Source organism: Sodiomyces alcalophilus, assembly GCF_042370955.1.
Source record: "Sodiomyces alcalophilus JCM 7366 unplaced genomic scaffold ACRALscaffold_5, whole genome shotgun sequence".
Classification (NCBI taxonomy): domain Eukaryota; kingdom Fungi; phylum Ascomycota; class Sordariomycetes; order Glomerellales; family Plectosphaerellaceae; genus Sodiomyces; species Sodiomyces alcalophilus.
The window spans coordinates 1,147,520-1,169,316 of NW_027263536.1; the positions used below are offsets into that span (position 1 = coordinate 1,147,520).

The 21,797-nt window shown below is 54.6% G+C and overlaps 9 protein-coding genes across 9 annotated transcripts; 5 read left to right on the top strand and 4 right to left on the bottom strand.

Annotated features, from left to right (window-relative positions):
• Nucleotides 1-4: 4 nt before the first annotated feature.
• ACRALDRAFT_211731 (uncharacterized protein) lies at nt 5-279 on the bottom strand (the record flags this gene model as incomplete). The annotated part of the gene is made up of 2 exons (XM_071023766.1): nt 5-122; nt 152-279. 2 exons carry the CDS (start codon nt 277-279, stop codon nt 5-7), a joined length of 246 nt encoding a protein of 81 aa, XP_070874116.1.
• Nucleotides 280-800: 521 nt separating this feature from the next.
• On the top strand, nt 801-1,358 carry ACRALDRAFT_2106414 (uncharacterized protein; the record flags this gene model as incomplete). Its single annotated transcript, XM_071023295.1, has 3 exons — nt 801-1,037; nt 1,111-1,234; nt 1,303-1,358. 3 exons carry the CDS (start codon nt 801-803, stop codon nt 1,356-1,358), a joined length of 417 nt encoding a protein of 138 aa, XP_070874117.1.
• Nucleotides 1,359-1,825: 467 nt separating this feature from the next.
• ACRALDRAFT_2042891 (uncharacterized protein) lies at nt 1,826-2,399 on the top strand (the record flags this gene model as incomplete). Its single annotated transcript, XM_071021295.1, has 2 exons — nt 1,826-1,885; nt 1,950-2,399. The coding sequence occupies 2 exons, from the start codon at nt 1,826-1,828 to the stop codon at nt 2,397-2,399; spliced, it is 510 nt and encodes a 169-aa protein (XP_070874118.1).
• A 28-nt stretch (nt 2,400-2,427) lies between these two features.
• On the bottom strand, nt 2,428-3,301 carry ACRALDRAFT_2020410 (uncharacterized protein; the record flags this gene model as incomplete). The annotated part of the gene is made up of 8 exons (XM_071020013.1): nt 2,428-2,445; nt 2,469-2,509; nt 2,538-2,593; nt 2,648-2,760; nt 2,802-2,835; nt 2,940-3,085; nt 3,121-3,152; nt 3,187-3,301. 8 exons carry the CDS (start codon nt 3,299-3,301, stop codon nt 2,428-2,430), a joined length of 555 nt encoding a protein of 184 aa, XP_070874119.1.
• A 603-nt stretch (nt 3,302-3,904) lies between these two features.
• Nucleotides 3,905-5,579, top strand: ACRALDRAFT_2042892 (uncharacterized protein; the record flags this gene model as incomplete). The annotated part of the gene is made up of 6 exons (XM_071021296.1): nt 3,905-3,977; nt 4,080-4,121; nt 4,316-4,494; nt 4,639-4,833; nt 4,936-5,355; nt 5,463-5,579. The coding sequence occupies 6 exons, from the start codon at nt 3,905-3,907 to the stop codon at nt 5,577-5,579; spliced, it is 1,026 nt and encodes a 341-aa protein (XP_070874120.1).
• A 1,244-nt stretch (nt 5,580-6,823) lies between these two features.
• ACRALDRAFT_1082643 (uncharacterized protein) lies at nt 6,824-10,237 on the bottom strand (the record flags this gene model as incomplete). Its single annotated transcript, XM_071019337.1, has 1 exon — nt 6,824-10,237. The coding sequence occupies one exon, from the start codon at nt 10,235-10,237 to the stop codon at nt 6,950-6,952; it is 3,288 nt and encodes a 1,095-aa protein (XP_070874121.1). The 3' UTR covers nt 6,824-6,949.
• Nucleotides 10,238-10,748: 511 nt separating this feature from the next.
• On the top strand, nt 10,749-12,288 carry ACRALDRAFT_2106497 (uncharacterized protein; the record flags this gene model as incomplete). The annotated part of the gene is made up of 2 exons (XM_071023299.1): nt 10,749-10,833; nt 10,901-12,288. 2 exons carry the CDS (start codon nt 10,749-10,751, stop codon nt 12,286-12,288), a joined length of 1,473 nt encoding a protein of 490 aa, XP_070874122.1.
• A 494-nt stretch (nt 12,289-12,782) lies between these two features.
• Nucleotides 12,783-17,663, bottom strand: ACRALDRAFT_2106706 (uncharacterized protein; the record flags this gene model as incomplete). Its single annotated transcript, XM_071023307.1, has 4 exons — nt 12,783-14,614; nt 14,690-16,529; nt 16,605-17,255; nt 17,364-17,663. 4 exons carry the CDS (start codon nt 17,661-17,663, stop codon nt 12,783-12,785), a joined length of 4,623 nt encoding a protein of 1,540 aa, XP_070874123.1.
• A 554-nt stretch (nt 17,664-18,217) lies between these two features.
• Nucleotides 18,218-21,519, top strand: ACRALDRAFT_1064815 (uncharacterized protein). Its single transcript, XM_071017049.1, has 5 exons — nt 18,218-18,730; nt 18,846-18,948; nt 19,019-19,255; nt 19,348-20,473; nt 20,566-21,519. Exons 1-5 carry the CDS (start codon nt 18,611-18,613, stop codon nt 21,158-21,160), a joined length of 2,181 nt encoding a protein of 726 aa, XP_070874124.1. The 5' UTR covers nt 18,218-18,610; the 3' UTR covers nt 21,161-21,519.
• Nucleotides 21,520-21,797: the final 278 nt, after the last annotated feature.

The following is a 21,797-nucleotide window of genomic DNA, read 5'->3' on the forward strand; positions in this document are numbered from 1 at the left end:
CGTCTCATATCTGCCAGTTTTCAACTATGAGCACCTGCCTAGGTAGTCTTCGCAGCCCATGGCCTATTGCGCACGACATGGGATCGGGGCAAGTAAAACGGACGAAGAAACGTAGCCAGTGCCTGAGAACACAACTGATACTGCCACGCACGAGGCAAGAAACAACGACACGATAAGGCCAAGTGCAGCCGAGTTGGGAGGCGAAGGAATATTGGATTCCATGGAGGTGAGTGCATATTGGTCGCTTGAGGGCTTTGGAGACGCGCCGGTCGATGACATGTCGGGCTAGCTTGATATGGCCATACGAATACGATGGCGACTTTTCTTTACCGTAGCATTGCCGTTTCAATGAACTTTTTTGAGACGATCCTAGGGCAAAATGATTCTACCCGGTCACGCAATGCGTCTCCATCCGACACAGTCTCGCGACTTGTCCCTGTAGGTATATAGTGCAAAGTTACCTAGGTAGGTACATCACTGTACAGTACCGCACGGGCTATCATGCTGCACGTGACGGGAATTTGGAGGAATCAGAAACCGGCTTCCATGGCAGCGATTCCCATTTCACTCTGATCACCTCTGAACGACAATCAGTATTAAGCGTCGTGAGTTGCTCAGTCTACGGAAGGCGAAGACAAAATCGCGACAGGAGGGATTTGCGGGTTTTTTTTTTCTTTTTTTTTTCTTTTTTTTTTTTTAAAAAAAAAAGGACAACTTGAAATTCGTTTTGTTGTTGTTCAGCAAGATACCATCCCCATCTTTGACCCCTTCCCTCCCCTTAAACGCTCGCCCTCACCATCATGAGCGACACGGGAGCTCATTCACAAGGGAACGGCATCAATAAAAGAGTCAAGACTCCGGAGCCTAATCCTGATCAACAGCTGGTAGATGAACAGCTCCAAGCCAATGAATCTGGCACTCCAGGTAGTTTTGCAACTTTCGACTGGGAAGAGTTCGAGGCACGATACAACAAGGCTTTGGCCGACGCCGACGGAAACGAACAAGAACTCATGAAGCAGTTTGACGAGCTTGTCAAGGTCAGTTTGGCATGGGCCTGTTCCATTCTCATCCAACTCTCGGCTGCGGCTCTCTGACATTGGGGGCGGACAGTACTTCAATGTTTGGGCATCATCATCCAGCGCCCATGATACTGAACGAGCCGTCAAGCGGCTACAAACTCGACAAAGATTTGTCAACCTCTCAGAGCAGACAATGGCCGAACGTCAACAGCACAGTGAGTCCAATGCCGCCAGGACATTCTGTTTCTCGAGTTCTGGTGGCGTCTGCTGACCAGTCATCCAGTGACCGAGGTTCTTCAAGCTTTCCAAAATGCACTGGCACTTCTACGTCAACCGTAGGGCGGCCTTGCAGCACGTTACCGAGGAGGCCTACGGCCAACACGAGACGGCGAGCAGCGTCTTTCTATGAACCGACCGGTGCCTTTCCTCTTCTTCCTTTTCTATTTACGCGCAAGAGCACCGATCGATTCCCACCACTCTTTCTTGCGCTGGCCAGCCTCTAGTCCATTTGGGCCTTATTCTGGGCTACGCCAGCAATTTTGCTATCAAGCGAAACTACCAAATCGCTCGCCTTGTTGAATCTCGATTGCGACGAGTTTTCCGTCTGGCACTGGGTGCGGTGCACGTGACTAATTAAAGCTGATCCAATTACCTTTGCCTTGGGAAATTGGCAGTGTTTTTCGTCGCCCTTTCTCACACTTTCAACCTTCCATCTTCTTCTCAGCGGACTGCCCACAACGACGAAGGCTCCGACCGATAGACATGTCAAGAATCCAATCCTGTCCCAACATGCCATTTTTATAGCAATGTCACGTCAAGACAGCTCCGCACGGACATCATCATTTCCGGTGCTTCAGATTAGCAACGTGAGTTTCTGCCATCGTTTATCCCGCAAGCTTCCAGGACAGTCCTTTACTAATGATAAAACAGTCCGAACTAACCGCATTCCATGAAAAGCACTTCTCTGCAGGAGCTGTCTGCTCCTTCACCAAGGACTTTTTCGCCGCTGGACAAACACACGATGATCATCACCAAGAGGACGCTGCCCTTGTCGATGACGATGATGACGGCCTGGGCTACTACGAAGATGGCGTCAAGCGCACCTTGACCGATGAACAGATTGCCATGTTTCGTCACTCGGAGTTGCAGGCCCTCCGCCGGGACAGAGAGAGAAAACAGGCCAGGTTATCTGAACCCAGTAACCCCGAGACTGAGGAAGACCAGGGCGCCGCCACGGACTATAATGCCGCGACAGCCCCTAGGAAAGTGAAAAAGAAACACAAGAAGGGGAGGAACAAGCCATCCGAACCGAAACCAGACCTACGCAAGCGAACCTGGGATATCGTCGAGACTGGCCTCGACACGCTGGAATACGACTGATGTGATACTCTTTTGTCGCAGGACAACGTCATTGGTCTAGGTGGATCTATGTCAACCCTTACTATGAACCCTGGCCTCCCGGACTCGGAAGTCGCCTTTGGCCCTGAGGCCTGTCACAATGCCCCCGCCTCCGTTTACTGTTCGCAGTGATGCTCGAGCTATTGCCCGAGAGGAGTTGGATGCTCGAACCAGTTCTGCAATAGGTATGTGTGCTCTTCAACTTGTTATACTACTTCCCCAGTCCAGACATCCATGTCTTCTGCGCGACGATGAAAAACCTTGTATCGTCATCCTTAGTCGGATCCCAAAGGTTTATAGGAGGCAAGTCGGCGGCTTCTGTCGTGGTTTTACCTCCGAACGGCTTGGATATGACGAGCAATAATCTTCTCTCTGAGCGCACACCCAATTTTTCTCCCTCTTGTCCTTCCGAACGTCGCTGTTGGCTCCAGACGCAGCATTACTAACGCTTGCTTTTATTAGGATGACATCTCTAGGCGAAAGAAGCAGAAATGAGCAGACTGAAATCAAACCGAGTTGCACGGGATTATGGAGGCGAGGTTATCTTGCTTGACCTTCTTGGGGAACAATGTTGTGTGTCTCGGAGGTTTTATGAGCCTGGTTTTGTCGATGAAGCATGAACCTGGCAGGCGAGATGGGCGTAATGGATCGCCATTAGAATCGCAGTACTGGAGCCTCCAGAGATTCCTATATAGCTAACAACGCATCTGCTCTGAGCGTGGACACCGATAACTGCTCAGTACATGTGAACCACGGGTAGAAGAAGCACTAATTATGTAAAAAATGGTATGCGTGTCTTGGCCTATGGGCACCCTTAGTTGCTGACTGTGCTCGACTGTCTGTATTACTTGCTGTTGGGTGTCTCGTGCCGTTGTTTGGGTCATGTCGTGACGCTGAATTGCGGTAGGTGGGTAGTGTAGTACCAGCGTCCTACGACCGTTTTCCTTTGCTGTCTCTCTTTTTTTTTTTTTTTTTTTTTTTTTTTTAACCCCTTTTCCTATTTCCCGTTTTTCCTATTTTGCTTGTCTTTTCTTCTTTCCCATGCTTTCCCCCTTGATTATGTTGTGACGGACGCAAGCTCCTCGATTCCTGAGATATACGTACACATGATAGGGAGCTAGTGGCTGACGCTCTGACCATGTACCCATCTCACTAGGCGATAAGCGATAAGCTTTCCCGAGTCAAGCCTCCCAATCGCGAGCGGCAATAAGGGCTGTGGTTTTGACATCCCACCTTTGGATTTACGCTTGTACTCCGTAGTTACTTCGTACCTCCTTCACCCGCCGCTTCGGACGTACCTCGTAACTAATACTTAGCTTTCTCTGTGGAACCGACCAACCCAGCCCGCCTCTTCTCCCTTTCCAACCTCTCCGTCCGCGCCGACATCCACATACATATCTTGGTATCCCTTAGGACCATAGGCACCAAAACAAGACGACCCGACAGTCCTGTGCTGCAAAACCGCCAGGCGACAATAATAGCCCAAGATGGCGCGGGTCTATGCGGACGTCAACCAGACGATGCCCCGCAGTTACTGGGATTATGACAGCGTTAACATCAGTTCGTTCTTTTCCCCCTTCTGCGACGTCCCCCTTCTTCGCGCCGTCGTTCCCTGTCTCTATTCTGTTCCAGTTCTTTTGGGCTAACCGGACCCTTCCATAGGTTGGGGCGTCCTAGAGAACTACGAGGTTGTGCGGAAGATCGGTACGTTTCCAACCTGCTGCTGCCCTGGCCTTGAACGATGTGAATTTGGGGCCTTTACCTTTTCCCAACGACCCCGCCACCGATTTTTTTTTCTTTTTCCTTCGCCTCCCTCCCCGTTTTCCTTCCCAATACGGAGGGCAACATTTCGATTTCGACGGGTCTTGGAAGCGGTGTTAACACGCGAGAACGTACAGGTCGGGGTAAATACTCCGAGGTCTTCGAGGGCATCAACGTGGTCAACTACCAGAAATGCGTCATCAAAGTCCTCAAGCCAGTCAAGAAGAAGAAGATCAAGCGTGAGATCAAGATTTTGCAGAACCTTGCTGGTGGTCCCAACGTCGTGGCATTGCTTGATGTGGTTCGCGACAGCCAGGTACGGGAAGGGTGGTCCTTGTTTATTTATTTTTTCCTTCTCCCTCCCTCCATTTCGCCTTGACCTTTTTCTTGCTTCCATTATAACCCCCCGTACTCCCCGTACGCGAATAGATGCAGATGCTGACCATCTTTGAACCCACAGAGCAAGACGCCGTCCCTAATCTTCGAATACGTGAACAATACCGACTTTAGGAGTCTCTACCCAAAGTTCAACGACCTCGATGTTCGGTATTACATCAACGAGCTCCTCAAGGCACTTGACTACTGTCACAGCAAGGGCATCATGCACCGCGATGTGAAACCTCATAACGTTATGATCGATCATGAGAACAGAAAGGTGTGCATTTCCCCGTCTCCCTCCACGCCTTCCTCCACCCAACTGTGTGACGAATCCTCTTTTTCCCCGTCATGCGTGCTTCTGCTGACCGTCCCGGTAAAGCTACGTCTCATCGACTGGGGCCTCGCCGAATTCTACCATCCTGGAACCGAGTACAACGTTAGGGTGGCGTCTCGTTATTTCAAGGGCCCCGAACTGCTGGTTGATTTTCAGGAGTACGACTACAGTCTCGACATGTGGAGTCTTGGCGCCATGTTCGCATCCATGATCTTCAGGAAGGAGCCCTTCTTCCACGGAAGTAGCAATTCGGACCAGCTTGTGAAGATCGCCAAGGTCCTCGGCACCGACGACCTCTTTGACTACCTTGACAGGTACGAGATTGAGTTGGACGCACAGTACGATGATATCCTCGGCCGCTTCCAAAAGAAGCCGTGGCACAGCTTTGTGACCACGGAGAACCAGCGTTTTGTCAGCAACGAGGCCATTGACTTTCTGGACAAGCTGCTGCGATACGACCATCAGGTGAGTCCAGGTTTTTTTTTTTTTTTTTTTTTTCTCTGCTGTTTGTTTGATCGTTTCCGGCGCACTTCCCGTAGGACATCCGTACTCTAACATATCCATGTCCGTAGGAGCGCCTCACGGCCAAGGAGGCACAGGCCCACCCTTACTTTGACCCCGTGAAGGACGTAGACACCTTCAAGCAAAGTTTGAGGGAGGCCGGTCTCCCCGTCCCCACGAATTTATAGCCTCGCTGCGACTCTCTTAGTAGCGTCAAATCATAGTGATACCCAGTACCCAGCGCTGTTCACTCCCCCTAGTCGGTCGCCCGAATGGCAACCGATTGCAAATCACATTGTGATGTCCAGCGAATGCAACACTGCACTGTTGAGAAGAGGAAGGAAACCCGATCGATGTCGCTGGCAAATCAATCGTCGACGCCCCTGTTCAGTTTGTCATATAATCCAGTCCCGATCCACGCCGCGATATCACCATGGTCCAACATGCAGAAATCCCATTCGTCGTGGCGTCTTATTGTCTCTCCTCCCGTATTTATTATCCATATTCGGTTCTTTTGCGTATTTCCCTCCTCTGTCCCTTCTTCGACCTCATGTCCGCACCACTGAGAGATGGGATGCGCGAATGACTTGGACGGCAATCTGCATGGCTTTGTCATTGTCGCCGCGGTCACAATGACAGGACAGGTCACGGGACACACAAGAGAAGACGAGGCCGGACATGTCGGGCTGGATGGAACTGAACAGGGCGCGTTTCGCATAAGAGATAACGCAATGGAGGGATGGTATTCGCCACTGCTCATCACCGCTTGTACCTCTCTCAGCGCTTCACGTTTGCTCATTTTTCTCTTTCCTCTCATCGAGGAGATGGCCGGTAGGACGGAACGGAAAGGAAAGGAAAGGAAAGGAAAGGAAAGGAAAGGGGGGAGTCTCTTGGGGGCGCATACGGGGCATGGGGAAATGGGGGGAGGTGGCTCGGAGATTGTAGGCCCTACTTTGGTTTACGGGACTACATGCTTGAACTCGAGGGGCCACCCTCGCGTCCTTTTTTTCTTTGCTTTCCTTTTCTTCTATTCCACGGTGTTCACATGGGTCATTCAATCTACTGAGTAGTGAATATGTTTTTCTTTTTTTGTTTCTGGGCTGAAGCAGCGGACATCTAATGCCATACCGTAACGATGAAATTTGCCGTCTTTTATGGCTTGTCTCTTCCATCCTGACTGCATTGTCCGACCGGACCAGTTTCCTTTTCCCCTGAAACCACTCTTCTGGACGACAGTCTCTGATGGAAGATACCTATTTAGTCATTTCCGCTTTGCCGATGCACAGTGATGGCGGATACAAGCTGTTAACATGGTCGAATTGTTACTTATGCTATAAACAAAACAAACGTGAGAGGCTCGCTGGTTTCTTCAGACGCGCTGTACATCTCGGGTATAAAGTGCGTATAAAAAATGAAAATGTGATAGATAAACCGGCCGATGGGAGTGACAGGGAGATGAGAGCTCGGGAAGCCGTACGGCGTAGTTCGGCCTTGGGCTTTGCATCAGCGACCTTGTACTACACTACACAACTCTCCCCCGTCATGCAACGTGCTCTATTTAACCCTGCAAGCAGGTAAAGCAAAAGTCTCTCTCACAGGTAAATCCGTCGACGCCGCAACGTCTCATGTGCCCACCGGGGGTTTGGATGATCGACCCCGTAGGACTACCCAGGGCGACTGTTTTCTTCGCCCTGGTCGGCGTGCTGAGACCGCCGAAACCCTCCCGTGCGATGCGGAACCGCGCGCTCCCGCTAGCCTGTTTGGTGAACCCGCCGCTGGATCCATAACGGGGCGAGCGGCGACCGAGCGTGGCGTGGAGGGTCCGCGGGGTGCGGGGCGTGAGGGAGCCGACTACGCGCTTGGGTTTGATGGTCGAGCGACGGCGCCGGGCTGACGAAGGAAGACTGCCGGGTGTGGCTGTGGCTCTCATGTCGCCGGGCGACCCTCTGCTGGTGTGCCGGGGCCTCTTGATTGGAGAGGAGAGGGAGAGGGAGAGGGGACAGATTTCGTCTGGGCCGTCGTCGTCGCCAGGGCGTACCTGGAGGGAGAGGAGACCGCGGCGGATTGAAGTTAAGCTCGGCTTTGAGGGAAGAGTGAGACCTGGTTGCGCTTGTGGGGTCGACGGGTCATCGGTCTCAAGCGGTCTGTCCTGATCGACCGTTGCAGGGGTACGGGGACTCTCATGTCGCCCGGTGGTGGTGGTGGTGGTGGTGGTGGTGGGAACTGGGCTCACCATCGCCGCAGACTCTTGGAAGGGAGAGGACCCCTGCGCTGGCATGGCTTCTTCCGTCGCGGGCTCGGACGGCTCTCGGTTGGAAAGCTCGTTCCCACTGACCTGTTCACTGCCTCGGGGACTCTCAGGTTGCCCGGTGGTGGTGACTGGGCTCGCTATCGCCGGGGATTCCTGCACAAGAGAGGATTCCTGCGCAGTCATATTTCCTTCCGTCGCGGGTTCGGACGGTTCTCGCTCCAAAGACTCGATCGTATTGACCGGCTCACTGCCTCGTGGAAGGGTTGTTAACCACTCCACTGCAGTTCTGGCCATCTGGTCCTCGGACGAACCAACGGACAATGCTGGATGCTCGTCCTGTGATTCTGGTGTGAGCTCGCGGCCGCATTCTTGTTCCGTCGGCTCTTGTGTTTTTTGAACAATCGTCTCAGCATGCACAGGCACATTAGTACTAGAGCTTTGCTCCTGTGTTTGGCTTTTGTGTTGCTGTTCCTCGGCGAGTTCCTCAGCTGCAGTATCATACGGATCCTCAGGCGACCCCGGAAAGCAGTTTAAGGTGGCGCGAGTCGGGACCGCGTCCTCTTCTTGCTGGCTTCGTCTCGCGGCAGAGCGGGTCGTTCGCACAGGAAGCGAAAAGACGCGGACAGCCGGGACTGTCAGCGTAGCGTCCTGGCTTCCCGATTCGGCCGAGGGAGGCTCAGGAGTGCTCTCAGCTGGTTCGGCCGTCTGTTCCTGTGCTGGTATCTGGTGCGTAGTCGTAGTGGGCGGATCGTCGGGTATTATTTCATCGTCGGAAATCTCATCGTCGGTGCATGAGTCCGGTATCTCATCGTCGGATAACTCATGGTTGTCGCTTGAGTCCTTGATCAATTCTTCGTACTTTCTCTTTTGACTGCGCGTCAATCGAAACGGCGCCTCTGCCGTCTTGACAGATATTCGCGTCTCCGAGGCCTTTGGTCGCGTTCGTCCAAGTCGACACATGGGAATGCCCTCTTCGTCCCCCGAAAATTCGTACGATTTGTCCACTTCGTGCCTCGTGAAGGTCGCCTTCAATGGTTGGGCCACCGAGGGCTCCTCCTCCCTCGGCGCATCAGAGCAAACCTTGTCTGGGGAGGCAGCCTCTGGTTCTGGAAGTGGTGGTGACGGAAGAGCAGACAAATCAGGCACGGGGGGGCTCGACTGCAGGGGGAAATCGCTGAGGTCGGTATACCCGTCTGGCGTAAGGAGCCGCGAGGGAAGAACAATCTCTATCCTCCGTGTTCGGGTCTCGGTCTGACCAGGCCATTCGTCGTCAGACACGCTTGACCGAGTCGACTTTGGCCTGCCAGTGTTGGTGGATGGGGATTTCCGTTGATCTGCTTTGGGTTGTCGTTTGCTTTTCGCGGTTTTGGGTCGTGCGAGGTCTTTGGTTCCTTTTGATCCCTTCTTCCGTGATGTCGCCTTGTCTCGTGTGGGTTGGTGATTACTTGTTTGTTCAATTGAGTTGATTGCCGTGTCCGAATGCGGTGCGCCGCCGCTGGCAAAGCGATGGATGGTTTTGGACTTGTCAAGGGGCTTCTTGCCCTTCTGGCTCGCCAACTTCTTCTTGCTACTCTTTGACGATGCTGTTGCGAAGCCCGTCGCAGGCATGCGATCTAGTCCGTTGTTCGTCCCCAGGCCAAGAAGCTCGTCCTCGTCGTCGTCATCATTTGTTGGCGGGGGAGGCAGTAGCTTTCGAAACTGCGGCTTTCTGATTTGTACAGGTCCACTCTGGCGAAACATGGAGGGAGACATTCGCCGAACGGGAGGTGCAACCCAGGTTGTTGTGTCCTTGTCGCGGCGTCGAGAAGACCACACTGATTGGGAACCATCCACAGCGGGAAAGTTGTATCTCGCGTTGAAGAACCTCGAAGTAAAAGTGTTATTCAATCCTGGTGGCTGCAACGGAGGCGCTCTCCACGCCGGATCGACGAACTCTTGTTGGTCCCATCCCCATGGGTTATACGACGATGAAGGAGATGATGACGACGGCAAGGCGAACGGGGCAGTAGATAGGCGTCCTTGGGATACTCGACGGGTTGGTGCAACGATTCCACCTCGGCTGCCTGCCTGGACGGCTGGGGCAATATTCCCAAGGGAGCGGGATTGGGGCCTGGAGTGCAGGTCGTCGTGGGCATGCGCATGGGCAGTCGGTCTTTGTCCTCGTAGGATACGATGTTCCTCCTCGCCTTCCTCGTCTTCATCGTCCTCATCGGCATCGCCTTCATCTGATCCTGTCTCGGAACCGGCGTAATCTCCTAGGAGAATCCCTTCATCCTCCTCTTCGTCATGGTCGATTTGTCCCACATCCCTCTCATTCTGCATGTTCTGGATATGGCCATTGTCAACCACGACCTTGCCGGTCCGGAGGTCGATTTCGTCGCCGATGCCGGTGAAGTCCCTTTCATACTTTGCGAAAATGTGCTCAAACGTCGACTTCAGTTTGAATGCAGCAAAAGCTCTTGATTCTTCCAGTTGGTAGCCAGGGTCTCGAAACCGAGAGACCTCTTCGGGCTCATAAAGCAGCTCATCTTCGTCGTCGTCATCACCCTGGCCTTGCGTAAGGCTTAGCCTTGGCCTCTTAGCCGGCGGCTCCATGGGAAGTCGTCTGAGTGCATCGATGAAGAAGAGCAAAGAGGTTGCTGCAATGAGAAGGCGACAAGCGTGGAGCGAAAGGTTGAAAGAGCGAATCTACTACGGGTGAAGGGTGCCTAGGTAGGTAGTTTCGTGTTGGTTGTACGAAGTATTGATGAGTGAAGCTTACCATTGAAGAAGTCACGACTCGATGCGACGATGTACCTACATGATTAGTAACCATCCAGTACGACGCGCTTCGACGCGTTGGCGGGGAGCCTGGGAGGTAGCCCACAAAGGTACGTACTCACCGCCCGCTTATCTCATCAAAAGCTTGGTCCCCGCCTTCAGATCGACGTCACCCAATCTACGAAGTACGACCCTTTGTGGGAAGTCAATATTTCGTCTACGTCTCCGTTTCCATTCCTCGACCTCTTCCCTTTCTCTCCTCTATCTCTCAACTTTTCACTCTCACAACAACTCTTCCGCTATCATCATGGTAGCATGATATTGACTAGTACCATAGAAGGAAAACATGTACTGCCAAAAATGCCGGGCGCCTCTCAAGGTCGATAGCTCACTAGAGGATCTCAACCCTGCTGCCTATGATCTCTTGATAGGTTCGTATCTCAAGACGCCGACCACCCCTTGACCTTACCTCCATACTGATAGCAAGCTCGGTAAAAGCATCCTCTTCCCATCAACCGCCCAAGAAACTGCACTCCTCCAGACCGTCATATCCTCAAGACCAACAGCGCAAAGCCATCTACGATAGAGCTTCCCAGAATGCGGGCCACGCAACCTTTAAGCGTACCGCACTTGGTGCGCCGTCACAGCGAGATGCCAGCATGTCCTTCATCTACCTCACCGAGTCGCAAGTCGCCCAACCCAACCCCCCGCGAGCCAACCATTCTTCCAATCCCGCATCCCCTCGGGCTATTCAAAACGGTGGCAAGACGAGCCAGGAGAACGGCGTGTCCAAGGGATACGAGATTGAGCGCGTCAACAAGCTCTTCGAGATCCTCTCCTCCCGTTCCGACATAGACCACCCCGTATGTGTTGAGTGTACCGAGATGCTCGTCGAGGGACTACAGAAGAAGCTCGAAACCGCAACGAGGGAGAGGGACGCCTATATCTCGTTCCTCAAGCAGACGCAGGCCAACCAGCCGAGCGAGGGCGACTTGGAAGCGCAGCAGGAGGCGCTGTCCAAGGCCAAACAGGAGGAGGCCGACGTGATGGACGAGCTGCGCCGGCTCGAGAAGGAGAAGACCGCCGTGGACCAGGAGATTGCCGCCCTGGAAGACGAGGCTAGGGCCCTGGACCTGGAGGAGGAGAAGTTTTGGCGCGAGCGCAACACCTTCACCGCCAAGCTGTCCGAGTTCCAGAACGAGCGCGACAGCATCAACTCCAAGTACGACCACGACTCCCGCCTCCTCGAGAAGCTCCAGCGCTCCAACGTCTACAACGATACCTTCTGCATCAGCCACGACGGCACCTTTGCCACCATCAACGGTCTCCGCCTCGGTCGCCTCTCCAGCAACCCCGTCGACTGGCCCGAAATCAACGCCGCCTGGGGCCACGCCCTCCTCCTCCTCGTCACCGTCGCAGACAAGCTCGGCTACCGCTTCGACGGCTTCGACCCCCAGCCCATGGGCAGCACCTCGCGCATCATCCGCTACGAGCTGCCCTCGCCTGCCGCCTCCAGCCGCCTCATCGGCACCCAGCGGCCCGGCCCGCCGCCGCCGCCCAAGAAACACGTCCTCGAGCTCTACTCCACCGGCGACCTGCCGCTCCTGACCTTCATGCACCGCAAGTTCGATAACGCCATGGTGGCCTTTTTGGAGCTGGTCCGCCAGCTGGGCACCTTTGTTCACCGCCAGACCGCCGCCGACGAGCACCCGCTCACTCTCCCTTACAGAATCGAGGGGGACCGCATCCACGACGTGAGCATCAAGCTCGGCATCGCCCAGGACGAAGGTTGGACCAAGGCCTGCAAACTCACGCTGACTTGCTGCAAGTTTCTGCTGGCTCATGCGAGCAATGTCAACTCTAACGCTCGGAGCTCTGGGAGTTGATTGCTGCTACTTTTCTCTTTTGTTTTTTTCTTTTGGAGTCTTTACATGTATGCATAAGCCTGGCGTTCAGGAAAGGGTCATGGGTATGGGGAATGCGTCGCCTGTGTGTCGGGAGACGAGATGGGCGTTCAAACATGATTTGAAATGGTCGAATTGTCCCGTTTAAGGATGCAGGGAGATTCTCAGTTACTAGGTTCAAGACAGTAGGCCAGCGGGTTCTGCCCAAGGCAAAGCGATCAGTTTCAGTACCACCTGTCTCCTACGTGACCCCTGACATGGATCCGCCATCTGTCTCTACATCATCCAGGGCCATGTCACTCGGGAGGAATGTAGTCAGGGCTAAGCGGTTAGATTCTAATACAATAAGGACTTTAGTTTTGGACGCAAGGCCACTGACCCAAGCCAAGAAAACGATATGATGCAGTCTTGATGCTGAACTGTTGTCAAACAAAGGGGCGGGAAAAGAGAGAATAATACAAGACAAGAAAGACAATCTATTTACCATCGGAACCAAAAATAATCTCCTTCAGCTTTTCCTTCTCGCCACTCTCTTCACACATGCCGCGGAATACGCCATCCTCGCCCATCTCCCACAGTTCCTTCGGCGTCCCAAACTCCGCCACCTGTCCCTCGCTCAGCACAAGGATGCGATCAAAGTCGGCGATGGTGCTGAGGCGGTGCGCAATCACCAGTAGCGTCGATTCCGTGAATTCCTCTCGGATCGAGCGTTGGATAAGAACGTCCGTCGCCATATCAACCGCCGATGTCGCCTCGTCCAGCACCATGACCTTGGGCCTGGCGATGATGGCCCGCGCCAGACAGAGGAGTTGACGCTGACCTTGGGAGAGGTTGAGGCCACCTTCCGCAACAGGCGAGGATAGGCTGCGGAACGGGTTGCTATTCCCCGGCGTCATCGTCGCAGGCGTCGAAGGCTCGACGATGGAGCCGGCGGCGGACGATTCACCCGACGTACCGGGTTGCGAATCGAGGAGGTGGACGCGCCGTAGAGACTCGTAAAGCTCGTCATCCGTGCGCTCATCAAACGGGTCCAGGTTGAAGCGGACAGTGCCCGAGAAAAGAACGGGATCCTGGGGGATGATGGCGAGGCGAGAACGGAGCTGCTGAAGCCTAATCTTGGAGATGTCAACGCCGTCTATATGGATGCTACCGGAACGTGCTTCCAGGAACCGGAAGATGGCAAGCGTCATGGACGATTTCCCAGCGCCTGTCCGTCCGATGACGCCGATTCTCTCATTTTTCTCGACGTTGAACGTCACACCTTTCAGGACAGGCGGTAAATCGTCCGCGTAACCGACGACGAGGTCGTTGACCTCCAGTCTGCCTTCTGACGGCCAGGTTGCCGGCGGATCCGCCCCGCCTTGGTCTTCTGTCGGCAGTTCGGCATACTCCACGACGCGCTCTGCAGCGTTCATATCCAACTCGATGCTCGCGTAGTTTCGGATGGCCCAAAGGACGCTCTCGGAGAATTGCAGGGCAAAGGACAGCGTGAAACCGGCGAGTGCGGCATCCATCTCGGACGAGGCGAGGATCATGATCGCCACCACGACTGAGAAGATGGCCCCCAAAACGGACATGCGCCACCCCATCCAGCGATTGAAGAGCCATAAATACCAGGTCGCGATACCGTAATCGTCCGTCTTGGTGTAAAGGGCCTGGACATATGTATTGGCCTTGTCGAAGCCTCGGATGGTCGAAACGCCTGCCAGTGCCGAACCAAACAGGTCGAAAATGGGCGATTTGGTCGTGCTCTCGAGGCGTTTGCTCGGCCGTGCGGCGTCCAAGTAGCTGGTGGCCACCCGGACGCAAGAGAGGAGGAGGGCGAATGCGAGCAGAATGATAAAAGGGGAGACAAAGACGGCAGCAACACAGATGCCAATGACACTGAGGACAGCATTGAGCGTCATGGCAATGTCCACGGCGATTCTGCTATCAATAATGTTGAAATCAGCGGTGAACCGGTTGAGAATTCTGCCGACAGGCACCGTGTCAAGCCACCTCAGAGGGGCTCGGAGAACGGTGTAGGTCATGTTGCGGAAGATGCGCCGGGAGGCCTTGAGGCTCATCACGAAGAGGAAGAGCATCCGAACAGTGCCCAGGATAGCAGCAACGACTGAAATGGCCACATAGACTCCCAGGTAAAACTCGACGCTGCGGGCTCCCGTTACATGGACCGAGTCGGATGGGACATGGTGCATGCTGTGCTGGAGACCAGCAGCATAAGCGGCTTCGTGGGCATAGGGGGCGTTCTCAGCCATTGCCTCTTGTTGGCTACTGCCCGTCCAGATCCTTAGCCACCATGAGCGGCCTACACGCGGGTTAGTCCCAATAAAGAACTAGAAAAAGGCACTGAAGAAGCCTGCTTGGCTTGAATCACACGTACCGAGTGTCATGGCCTCGAAGCCTATGAAGAAAAACGCGGAGATTGTCCACCAAGGCCAGCCACCACTATCCCGCAGATATGCTGCGTAGACATGCTTCTTGATGGCGCCCTGCTCTTTCGATTCGTCTTCCACAAATTGTCGGGCCGCTCTGGAGGGCAGTTTCTGGAGCGTGCTGCCGTTGGCCTCCGAGTTGACCGCAGTATCATCTTCATCCGCACCCGCCCATTTCCGCGGCGACTCGACATCTTCCTCGATCAGGCGTACAGTGTCGTCTCCCTCCATGTCGGAGGATTGGACGGCGCGTTGCACGGTGCCATCACCAAGCTCTACGATAAACTTTGTCTTCGGAGCACAGAGACTGACGTGATGCGTAACCAGGATTCGAGTCCTGCCTTCGCACAAGGGTCCAGTGAGGCACGTTTCGAAAATGTGGCGGCCGACATGGGCATCGACGGCGCTGAAGATGTCGTCGAGCACAAGGATGCCAGCCCTGGAGTACACGGCCCGCGCAAGTGTCACACGCCACTTCTGGCCTCCGCTGAGGTTGACGCCGCTGGCACCAAGCTCCGTTCGATCGCCGTCCGTCAGCATGTCCAAGTCCTTTTGCAAAGCGCAGGCTCTAATCGTCTCGGCGTAGCGATCCTCGTCCATGGGGAGGCCGAAGAGAATGTTGTCTCGCAACGTGGCATTCTCGATCCAGGGTATCTGAGCGACAAAGGCAATGCTGGTTGGGAGGATCCAATTGCCCCGGTGTGCCTTGTGGTCGTAACGCTCGTCTCTCGAGGGCGGGTTCGGCACGTAGATCTTGCCTGCTAGAAGATCCGCCTCTCCTAGGATGGCCGCTAAGAGCAGACTCTTACCCGATCCCGTCTTGCCCGACACGACCGATAGCTCGCCGGTGGGGAACGCTGCGTTGACGTTGCGGAGAATGAACCTCTCGGCTTCGTCGGTCTCGTCGTCGGCTGGCCATGCAATGTCGGCATCCACAAAAGAGATGTCGTCTCCATCTGTAGTGATTTTGGTGATATCTGGCGCCTTCATGAATTCCTCGATTCGGCCAATCGAGACTTTTGCGTCGATGAGCTCGGTCGTGAGTTCTGGAATGATGGACAGAGCAAGCTCCAGCGACGAGAAGACGCTGATGCTCACAAAGGCCACGGACGGGGTCAGATTGCCATGGATCATGGCGTAGACCGACAGAGAGGCGGCGGCGAGGGCGATGGGGCTCCCCACCCACGAGCCATAGAGGGCGGCATCGGCCTTGAAAGCGTCCCAGATGGTATTGAGCTCCTTTTCTCTCATGGCATGGATACGGTCTTCCCACTGAGATTCCAGGGCCGTAAACTTGATCTGCCGCATGCCCAAAAGACACTCGTTGACGAGGGCCAGCTTCTGGTCCCTGAGCTTCATCAGTCGGTCCTGCGCAGAGGTGTAGAGCTTTGTAAAGTAGATGTTCAGGGGCGTGATGACGGCCAGGGCCGCGAGGCCTGCGAGGACAGGGATCCAGCCCAAGAGCGAGACGAGGAACCAGATGCCAATGGTAAACCTGGCGACGCTGCTGGGGAAGAAAAGCTGATAGGCGGCAAAATCGGACACTCGCTTCGCGTCGACGCCAATCAAGTTGACGATGGCCTGCTGGGATTGGAGGTTTGGCTCATCTTCTTCCTCATTTTCCGCGGGTTTGTCTCCATCCGTCGACCCGGTTTCGGCGTCGGATGTATTGACCGACTTGATATTCTTTCGCCGCATCGATTTCTCGACAATGATGGCAGATAACAAATTCCGAACTGGAACCAGCAATTCCGACCACGAAAGCCAGAACATGACGGCACTCAGCCACTACACTCGCGAGGTCAACAATTCATACTCCATTTGTCTAATGATGGGCATCCAGGATGGGCGTTGGGAACGTACAGCATCAGCCAATATGGAAAAGCCAAGCCAGAAGACCAGAAGCCACGTCTCGATATCAAGTGGCGCGCCTGACGGTCTCTTTTCCAGAGCCCTCAGAATCTGGAGGGTGACCCAGTAAGGAACGAAGGAGACAAAACTTCGGAACAGGGCGAGGGACCACTGGATTAGGACGGGCCATCGGAAGAACCAAATGACACGAAGCCAGAGGGCCGAGTTGGATTGCTGGATTCTCCAACGCGCAGAGATACCCGAGGCCCGAGCCCTATGACCGAGACGAGGAAGATCGGCTACTTCAAGATCTTTCTTCTCTCTGGCCGTCTTGATCAAGGGGTTGCACCAGCTGAAGGTAAAGCGGCTGTATGCCGGCACAGTGTACATGCGATCAACGAGGGTGCTTTCCACATAGACGTCCGGCCGTCGAGCCAGGGACACGGTCATGAACGAGAAGCCCAGGACGGCAACCAGGGTGACAATCCTCAGGGAAAGGGGCAGGGGTTCATTGGAAGGAAGACGGGCCAGGACGGCGGTTTCTTGGATGAGCAAGACCAAGCCTAATACCAAGCTGCTGACCCAGGCCCACAGCCCAACATTGTAGGCGTGGACCGAGTCGTGCGTGGCAGCGATACAAGCCGCTTGGACGACAAGCAGAATCTAACGTATGCGGCACGTTAGCCTGGATTGGCGGGCTCCGTGGTAGTGGGAGAAGGTCCCAAAGAGGCATGAGCCAGACGCGTATCTCGAGACGAGATGGGAACTTACCCACGAAGCACAAAGGAGCCAGTCTGAAAGAAATACATCCTGGCGGTCAGGGGCGGCCTGGTCAACGGTAGACAAGATGGCGATGGCTAACGAAGAGGCTGAGCCGACGGCGGCAAGGAGGACGGCCAGGATCTTCGGCCACCTGTTGGAGAATGCGGCGACGGCCTCGGGAGTACTCTTCCCATCCTTATCCTCGTAAAAGTTATCCTTGACAGAAGGTGACCGAAGCTGGGAGACGAATCCGCTGATGGCCGGGATGGAGCAAACAGTCACTATGGCGAGAGCAATCCCGGCCTCCATGGGTGAAGATGCACCACCGGACGCGGTGGGTGGCTTATTTATTCTTATTTGTCTGGTAGGAGTGGTTCAGCGGAGGCTCCCTCATGTATGATATTGCCGGAGGAGAAGGCGGAAAATGAGAAATGGAAGATGATAGGGGGGTTAGGTATAAGCCGAACTTGTCGGTCATGAAGGATTTGTCGTCGCCGTTGAATGACTAAGGCCAATCGGTGTTAGGCTATCTCGATGACTTCATAGCACGATGCTCGGCTAAAGGGGAGGATTCTCTTTACTTCATACACTGTGATGTAAATGCCTATAAAGAGTGTCTTGATCTCACGATAAGCATAGATACGTATTTAGCAAGGCATACTCATGCTAGCGAGTCTACACTATAGAAGTCTATCGGGCATATGCCCCAATGGGGTAATCACAGGTACTCGTACGGAGCCTGTACATACTCCGTTCCGTACGGAGTACCGCACTTGCTGTATTCCGCGTGATACCGTCCGTCCCAAGGTCAATTGATTCCGTCGTACCAATCTCCCCTCCTTTCTTCCTTTCTTCCTTTCTTTGCTTCCTACCCACTGGTCTCCTGCTTCCCAACGCCGACCAGATAGAACCGATCAACTACACCGTCGTCAAGAATCAACAGTTGTGACCACCTCCGTCTCGACCATACCTCTCGGTCCTCTTGGAGCTTCCGACGTATCAGTACGAATACAACACCTTTGTCAGCAGGCGACACGCGCCCTCGCGTCCATCTGACGATCCCAACACCAACATTCGAGCCGGCTTTCGGAACGGAAACTTCCTACTGTTCCTATCGTACACCCCTTCATGGGCTACTGCCCGTCTCTTACACTCCGACCAGGCACTTCCCATCGCCTTGGAACCGTCGCGTTCGCTTCAGGGATACCCATTGACATGCTCATTTCTCACGATCCCTCCAATCGACTATCGACGCGATGAAGAGCACACCCCTCATCATCAATTGGCACGATCAAAATGCCCCCATCTATTCTGCCCACTTTGAGCCCCAGGGCAAGGGTAGACTAGCCACCGCTGGAGGTGACAATAACGTGAGGGTACGTCTATGCTTCAACCTGGTGTCTCGGGTCGAGCACATTCCATGGCCGTTTCGACGGCGATGTACGTGGAGCTGCTTCGTGACGACAAGCTGACGGGCATCTCGCTACGCAGCTCTGGAAAGTTGACGGTCATGGCGAAGACCGCAAGGTTGAATACCTATCCACTCTGTCCAAACACACCCAAGCCGTCAACGTCGTTAGATGGGCTCCCAGAGGTGCGTCAAATGCTTCCGATTTCTTAACCCTCCTCGACATCGGCGATTCGTCATTCTGAGACTTCTTCAGGCGAAGTTGTTGCATCCGCCGGCGATGATGGCAACGTCATCCTCTGGGTTCCCGCCGAACACCAAACAGGCCCCTCGTTTGGATCGGAGGGGTTGGAAGACAAAGAAACTTGGCGGGCCAAGCATATGTGTCGATCAAGTGGCTCTGAAATCTACGATCTGGCCTGGTCGCCCGACAGTACCTTCTTTATAATCGGCAGCATGGACAACATTGCTCGAATCTACAACGCAGTTACCGGTGAGTGTCAAACAAAGAACAATAGAGGGAGGATGAGGGTCATTTCTTTTTGTTTGCCTCAGTCAATTGCGTCTTGGCTGACATAAACTTAGGCGTGCTTGTTCGACAAATTGCCGAACATAGCCACTACGTCCAGGGCGTGGCATGGGATCCTCTGAACGAGTTCATCGCAACGCAGTCCTCCGACCGGTCCGTTCACGTCTACTCCCTCAAGACAAAGGACGGGCAGTATTCTCTCAGCAGCAATCATGACGATAAACCATCCAAAGTCGCCAGCCACAACAGGAGCGAGCTGCCGGTGCGGCGAATTTCATCGAGCAGCCCGGCTCCTCCAGACGCAAGTTTCCGGTCCCACCTCGTGCCGGAGCAAGCAGTCGGATCCCCTGTTCCATCTACGCCGGGAACACCCACATCGGTTGCTTTGCCGATGAACCCGCCCAGTGTCATCAGCCACAGCAGAAGGTCGTCATTCTCCTCGGCTAGGCGATCGCCTTCTCCGGCTCCGTCCATGCCCCTTCCGGCTGTGATGCCGATGGAGCCGTCTCCCAAGCCACACTCGTCAGCGATGGGCTACGGCGCTAGAAACGCCAACCTCTACGCGAACGAGACGCTGACGTCCTTCTTCCGGCGGCTGACCTTCACGCCGGACGGTAGTCTCCTCCTGACGCCCGCAGGGCAGTACCAGAGCCAGCTCCCGCAAGCGGACGCAAAGACGACATATGAGGTGACGAACACGGTATACATCTACAGCCGGGGCGGCATCAACAGGGGCCCCATCGCACATCTCCCCGGGCACAAGAAGGCCTCGGTGGTAGTGAAGTGTTCTCCCATATTTTACCAGCTCAGGACGTCGTCACCACCGGCTACCAAGCACATCACCATCGACACCTCCTCGGCAGAGGAACCCATTCCCTCTCTGCCGGACCCCGTGTCGAAGGCATCCCCGGCACCTTCCGTCATGGAGCCTCCTCCACCGCCCGCAGCCCCTGCCGCCCCCGCTGCGACGCCCGAAGCGGCTACATCCTCGGCCTCGGTCAGACAGTCAACCGAAACGGCAACGTCGTCCACACCCGGACCCAAGCCCGCCTTTTCTCTGCCGTACCGGATGGTCTACGCTGTAGGCACCCAAGACTCGGTCTTTCTCTACGACACGCAGCAGCACACGCCCATCTGCATCGTCAGCAATCTTCACTGCGCTACGTTCACTGACCTCGCTTGGTAAGTCGCGATTCCGCAGGTTCTCCCTCCTAATGCAGCCTCCATCCCAGTTTCGTAAGAAGGCTAACATATGTAACCTGCCAAAACAAAAGGTCCAAGGATGGCTTGACGCTTTTGATCACGTCTTCGGATGGATTCTGCTCGACCTTGTCGTTTTCGCCGGGTGACTTGGGCCAGGTCTACCAAGGGGACGTGCCGACGGCCAAGAATCCCGGAACAGTGTCGTCCAACCAAAACACGCCCATCCCTACACCCACCTCTCTGTTTGCACCTCCGTCCCCCTTCCGAAATGGGCCGTCACATGCGCACCGGAATTCTTCCGGCCCCTTCGCCGCGCCAACGTCTCCGCTGCCTGCAGGGTTCGCCAACGCTCGGCCGTCGTCGCCCGCCCGGTCCAACTCGGCCTCATCGGCGGTGACGCCGTCTTCAGCTGCCCAGCCCGGCGTTACGACCAACCCGCCACTCATCATCGGCAGCGTACCGAGTATCGCGGCGACCAATTCTGGCAAGGTGACGGGTATGCCTGTCACGGCACCACCGGAGACCCTCGGAAACGCAGCCGAGAACGCAGCAGGCACGGCCACGGCCACGAAGCGCGAGTCCACCACGACGGAAAAGGAGGGAGGGTTACCTAAGAGGAGACGCATAGCTCCCACGCTGGTGGAAGGCTTCCTTGGAAAGCCGTGAAAGGGTCGAAACGAAATCAACAACCAGTGCAGAATGACCTGTTTGGTCATTTCTCATGTAACATAGTAGTACACTTTGTGTTGCTTTCTGTTTCTTTGCACGGGGACGACGCAGATGCAACGTGAGAAACAAAACGAAGGCTACGAGCCGGTATCGCACCAGGGTTACCAAGGGAAATGGAAATGGATGGATGGCCGGTATCAAAAGGGACAACGGTTATCAGAGACTAGGACTTGGGTTTGCATGGCAAGGGCGTTTGTTAGGGGTTTAAGGGCGTACTCAGTAGCGACCAATATACCATAGGTGGGAATCTGCAATCAGATCTGAATTCTTTACGCCTTCGCGAGTAATTCATCTTGAAATCTACTTCATACGAATTACTCTACGAAGCACTTTGTCGTCAAGACAGGCTTAGGTAATCTTTGGATAATCTTTGGATCTATCCTTTCTCTCCTTGATTACATAATAATAAACGCCCTGCCTGATATTGGCTTTTGGGCTTTTGGCTTCTGATGTATTTACACTGTCCGTAGTACATTCCCCAACCCTTGCACTGGTGCCTGTGACGCAGATAAGGTACAGTAGATGATGTACCGTGTGACTTTGCGACGACCATCTGACCAAACCCAGAAACAGC

Bases quoted from the DNA above. Each gene is read 5' to 3' on its own strand.
- ACRALDRAFT_1064815 (XM_071017049.1), top strand. From the start codon at position 18,611: ATGAAGAGCACACCCCTCATCATCAATTGGCACGATCAAAATGCCCCC. The intron at 18,949-19,018 runs GTGCGTCAAATG...AGACTTCTTCAG, and splicing joins CGTTAGATGGGCTCCCAGAG to GCGAAGTTGTTGCATCCGCC. The intron at 20,474-20,565 runs GTAAGTCGCGAT...CCAAAACAAAAG, and splicing joins ACGTTCACTGACCTCGCTTG to GTCCAAGGATGGCTTGACGC.